General features: G+C 36.6%; 1 protein-coding gene across 1 annotated transcript; it reads left to right on the top strand.

Annotated features, from left to right (window-relative positions):
• Positions 1–240: 240 nt before the first annotated feature.
• Positions 241–4,884, top strand: LOC130941398 (BTB/POZ and MATH domain-containing protein 5-like). The gene is made up of 5 exons (XM_057869883.1): positions 241–927; positions 1,659–2,004; positions 3,138–3,417; positions 4,089–4,250; positions 4,325–4,884. Exons 1-5 carry the CDS (start codon positions 518–520, stop codon positions 4,510–4,512), a joined length of 1,386 nt encoding a protein of 461 aa, XP_057725866.1. The 5' UTR covers positions 241–517; the 3' UTR covers positions 4,513–4,884.
• The last annotated feature ends 1,116 nt before the right edge of the window (positions 4,885–6,000 follow it).

The following is a 6,000-nucleotide window of genomic DNA, read 5'->3' as shown; positions in this document are numbered from 1 at the left end:
AAGTCCTCAACGCTGTCTTAAACTCTTACTTCTTTGCTCTAGAAAATCTTACTCTTAAAATTTCTATACACATACATATAATTAATTTTAACGTAATTTGATTAGTTCGAAATTTTATTACTATCAATTTTTTAATTTCAAAAATTTTCCCCCAATGACGTCAACCACCGTTACCTCAGAAGTCTCCAGACCGTGACGACTGACGCACCCAATTGAATACCAATCTCAAACCCAAAACTCTTACTCTTTTCTTCTTCCTTCCCAGAAAAAAAAAAAAGAAAAACAAAATTAGAAAAAAAGAGAGTTAAATTAAATAAAAGCAAAATTGGAATTTAGATTCCAAATTCCTCAGATTCCCCAAATCCAGTTCACTTTCGTTTTTATTTCCATTTCAACTTCAATTTAATTTCATTTCCCGTTCAGATTGAGCTGAATTCGTTCTCCGTTGTCGTTTCGTTTCGCACCGAAATCGCATGAATCTGCGATTCTGATAGCATATAGCTAACAACCAACCGCCATGGCCGGAACCTCGACGACGCCGGAGAAGTCGGCGACGGCGATGGCGCTGATGTCTCCGACGACCTCGCGGTCGGTGACGCAGACGGTGAACGGCTCACATAAGTTTGTGATCCAGGGTTACTCTTTGGCGAAGGGTATGGGAATCGGAAAACACATCGCGAGCGACGTTTTCTGTGTCGGAGGTTACCAGTGGGCGATCTACTTCTACCCCGACGGGAAGAATCCGGAGGATAACTCAGCTTACGTTTCGGCGTTCATCGCTCTCGCTAGCGAAGGAACCGATGTGAGGGCGCTTTTCGAGCTCACGCTTGTTGATCAGAGTGGACAGGGAAAGCATAAGGTCCATAGCCACTTCGATCGGTCGCTTGAGAGTGGACCTTACACCCTCAAGTACAAGGGAAGCATGTGGTAGGGTTTTACGGATTCTCGATTTTTCTTTTTCCTAGTTTATATATGAATCCTATGACAATTCTATTGTGTTCCGAGTTTGATTTTGCTTTTCTTTTCTGTTGGTTTGCGGTGATATTTAGTTCGATTTTGATTTTTCATGGTGTTTGTATGTGTAATGAAGCTTATGTTGCATATGTGAGGAGAAATTAGGGATTATCTGGCCTCAGTTTCATGATTATTTCCTCCATTCTGCAATATTCTTAACTTTGTATATTTGATACGCTCATAATTCAATGTTTGTGGATACAAAATGATGGTGTGAGGAGAGAATAATTTTTTATATGATAGAAGTGGAGTTGGAATGTAACATTGTCATCTCAAAGTGAGTTCATTATTGTTCTTCCTTAGACTTAGAGGCACAGTTCATTATTGTTCTTGATTGGGTCGTTCTTGCTCATAATTAACTCAATTGAAAACATTATACTGGTCAGAATAGTATTTATTGTAATTTATATGGATAATTGTTATTTTTGCAGTGTCTTGTGATGCACAAATCGAATGCTTAACGGAAAAAAAACGCGCGTTCCATTAATTCTGTCCTTTTTAGTGTCTTCGATACATCATCATATTCCTTTTTGTTCCTCTTTATGCCAATTAGACGCTGAAATGGATGCTGGGTTAATGCGAAAAAAAGTACTGTGCTATTTTGATGATTGTGAAGTGATGATAAAGTTTATCTATTCTTGCAGGGGGTACAAGCGGTTTTTCAGACGGTCTGTGCTTGAAACCTCTGATTTTCTTAAGAACGATTGCTTGAAAATCAACTGTACAGTTGGAGTTGTGGTTTCAGCTACAGATTGTCCGCAACTTCACTCTATCAGTGTACCAGAGTCAGACATCGGATCTCATTTTGGTATGCTATTGGAAAATATGGAAGGGTCAGATGTTACTTTTAATGTAGCTGGGGAGAAGTTTCCTGCTCATAAGTTAGTGTTGGCTGCTAGATCCCCTCAATTTCGTTCGAAGTTTTTCGAAGGCTTAGATGCGGAAAAGCGAGAGATCACAATATCAGATTTAGAACCTAAGGTTTTTAAGGTAAAAACGTATTATTTTGGTCCCCTTCCTGATTTTCTTTCATTCATGGCATTGAGTTTGGCTAGGATTTACTTTCAGATATTGTGTTTTCGTCTGAGTTCTTTTGCTAGACTTTGTGATTTTCTATATAGAAATATGATATTACAGGAATTAAGGGAGAAAATACAGATAAAGTTTTCAAATTGCAAAAAGATAAGCCTTTTTAAAAAATAAATAGCTGTTTAGTATGAAATGAGGATATACGAATGAATGATGTGGCACATCAGTCTTTCCATATCCAGTCACGATTGTTGTCAAATGTAGAAAGAAACAGCCATTCTATTTTATTTTCCCGCCTTTACTGATTTTGCGGATGCCATGTGATTCTGTACGTCACTAGTATACGTACGACCCGCGCGATGCTCGGGCTGATTAACTGATCCATTGAAAATTGAAGGTTACCATTTCTGTTTGCATAAAAAACATTAAAAATATAAGGTAAGCCAATATATAGACGCAGCACGTGGCTTTGAAAATGAACTTGTTAAATGACTTTGCTGTTCATTTTTTCGCTAGAGAAGAAAGAAATAGTCTGCCCAAGGCAAAAAAACCTACCAAGTACATGTCTTTTCCAAAGGAGAGAGTTTTTTCAACACATAATAAAATTTAGAACCCACAACAAAACACATCTACGCACCCTTCACAGTAAAAAACTTATATAAGAATTAATAATTGCCACATGCCCCCTGTCAGAGTTGTTTCGATTGTGCTTTTGTACATCATTTGTCAAAATCTTTTAGTACCACATTTAAAAATATATGTTTAAGATACTATGCAGAACTGATTTAATCATAAGAAAAATCTCTTTTGCATTTGGATATAATTATTAAAATTGCTTATACTTTTAATAAATCTCCCTTCTTCTGCATCTCTTAAAACCAGAATTTTCTTCTCACATGCATCTCAGAAAAGAAAGCAGAACATTAAATTATTTTCTAATCATGATTTTTCTCTCTAAAAGAAGCGCTTATAAAAGCAGTCTGCAACTCTCCATAAACTCAGAAAAAATATTTTTGAAAGTATTTTTCTTGCAAAATAGGTACAAACATTATGCACCCTACCTAGGTATCCTAATTTTCCTTTTACTTTTGCAGGCCATGCTGCACTTTATCTATAGGGATACCCTTACAGAAGAGGTGGACATGGTTCCATCTACCACATATAGTGATTTTCCAGCTTCGGATACATTGAAAGGGAAGTTGTTAGCTGCAGCAGACAAGTATGGCTTGGAGAGGCTTAAACTGATGTGTGAATCTTGTCTTTGCAAGGACATTTGTGTGAGTTCCGTGGCCAATATTTTGACTTTGGCTGACAATTGCCATGCTACAGAGTTAAAATCTGTTTGCCTAAAATTTGCTGCTCAAAATCTAGCAGGTATGCTTGATTGTCATCACTTTACCTCTTTCTCAACTTGTAATCATACACACGTTAATAGGGATGATTTCCTTGCAAGTTTTTGTTAGTGATGGCTAACTTAAAATTAGACCTGAAATGAAACATGGTTCGAATGCAGATAAAGTTTCAAATTTAGAATTCCCCCCTTTCTTTTTGTTAGTTTTCTTCCACTACTTTCTTTTTTCACTCCTTCCTTTTCCCTTCTTAGTTATTTTTAATTTTCTGTGCTTGCATATTCCAATATAAAACACAGCATCTGGTGAGGGGTTTGTGTTTTGCATTTCGTTTTGTTTGTGTTTTGCATTTCGTTTTGTTTGTTCTTGAGATTTTAGAAAATTATGGATCATGAATTGCTGGGATGACTTTTGTTCCATGCGCTGATTCTGGGGCACAAGGAGCAGTTTCCTTGGCTTAGATGAACACACTGGACACCACAATCATTAGATTTTCATTAGCGTCATAATTAGTTATCAGTATTATGGACTTCCTTGATTCATTTTTCAAACATGTCAGGCTACACACACACACATACATATACACTTGTAGAGAATCGCGTAAAGAGTTAATTAAAAACATTGACCTTGTTATTTCCTTTACCTTAATTTTTTACATACTTCATATGACGGTTCCTGTTTTGTATGGACTTTTAGCTGTTATGAGGTCAGATGGATTTGAGCATATGAAAGAAAAATGCCCATGGCTACAGTCAGAGATCTTGAAGACAATTGCGGGCTGTGAGAGTGACAATTGCAGCGGAGGGGAAAAATCTCAGAGCGTGTGGGCGCAGCTATCAGAAGGTGGTGACACAAATGGTAGGAGGGTCAGGCAAAGAATCTGATATCTGTTGTCACACACTGGTATCTCTCTGAATCTTTTGTAAATGCAGGTGATCATGCTGATAAAAATGATAAAGGCAAAGGAGAGGGAAAACCCTTTTCTGTCCAACTTCCCAATGTTTCAATGGGTAGTAGTTTAGGAAAAAGAGGTAGACCACTACTAGTGGTATGCGTATGCAGGTTTTTGTTGTCAATGTCACAAGTGATGTGTATGTTGCTAGTGCAGAGAAGTCACTAAAAATGAGCTACCTCTGGAGTAGTAGACTTTTGACACTGAATATACTTTTAGAAGTGGATAATTGGGTTGCTGGACTATCGCTCCTGTCTTCGTTCTAGTTAATTGTGCTATATTTTAACCCTCTTAGCATGTGTTTGTGAGTTTGGGTCTTGAAGGGGAAAAGAGTTGAGGGAAGGGCTTGAGAACCGACTCTGATTCAGTCAAGTCATTCGTTTCTCTCCCTTCTAGTTAGGTGGTGTTGTTGTGTACCATGTACAAAAAATATTCATTTTGTAGCAATCATTTTCTTCATGATAACATTATCACAATTGGTAGTGACTAGCTCACAACATTTTATTTGTACAATAATATATTTCTCTGATATAAGCAATAGATGACTAGGGCCTTATATGGAAATGCTAGTTCTAAGTATTCTGGTTTCAGGCTATTGGAAATTTATGAATTTTAAACTTAAGTAGCCACTTTCTTACTCTTACGGGTCTGCTCAATTTTAGCAGACATTTATGTGCAACTAGTGTTTGGGTATGTGCACGATCGAATTGTACGTGAACCCGGGAATTTTTTGTAATTACTCATTTTATTTTCATCTGAATTCTTCAATAGGCAATGGATAATCTCGGTGGTGGTTGTTTTAATGCATTTTGAAGTTTGATAAGTTATTTCCCCTAATCAAAGAGGAAAAAGAATGGAAAAAGCCATGTGTCTAATTCAAAGAAACAAGTTACTATAAATTATAGTAGAAATTTAGGTGCAGTCAGAAGTTGATAGTCGAGAGAATTTGATAGTTGAGAGTCGTGTGCAGTTGATACTTGAGAGAATGAAAGCCGTTAAATAATTTAATTTGACTGATTTGATTAAATTTTTATCTAACAATTCTTGGTTATTAATTTTCAGGTGCACTTGAGTTTTTACTATAAATTATTTCCACCATCAAAGTTTTTTTTTGGTCCCACCATCAAAGATATCTCCATCTTGCTGTTACAACGTTTATCAAATCATCCAACATTTTATAGGCCTAATGCTATAGAATACAATTATATAATGAGCCCGCTAGAAGGTGGACAATTTTCTTGCCAACTATGTAGAAGGAGCTTAAGGCCTTAAGTTCACCCTCCCTCGACTTCATCTTTCTAGATACTGTGCCACAGTACTTGAAGGAGTCCTTACATGATGATGGTAGTTACGCCCCAGTCAAATTTTTATTGGTTTTTTTTTCTTTGGGCCTAGATCCCGTTTAGTTCACCAAATAAAAAATAGAATATAATAATTTATGTAGCTAAAATTATAGTTATAATATTTTTTTCGTTACCTGAATTGTGTGAAAAGTTGTGTGTAATATAAGTATAAATGTACTGTCCGTAAAAAAAAAGTATAAATATACTGAATTTATGTACAGAAAATCAAAATCTGACAAGTATTCTGAAAACCGGATCGGACCGGCCGGTTGAGCCGGGAACCGGCAAAGAAAATAGTCCGATCCAGTGTGTA

This window comes from Arachis stenosperma, chromosome 7, assembly GCF_014773155.1.
Source record: "Arachis stenosperma cultivar V10309 chromosome 7, arast.V10309.gnm1.PFL2, whole genome shotgun sequence".
NCBI classification, from domain to species: Eukaryota; Viridiplantae; Streptophyta; class Magnoliopsida; order Fabales; family Fabaceae; genus Arachis; species Arachis stenosperma.
This window is presented reverse-complemented; position numbering and strand designations above follow the sequence as displayed.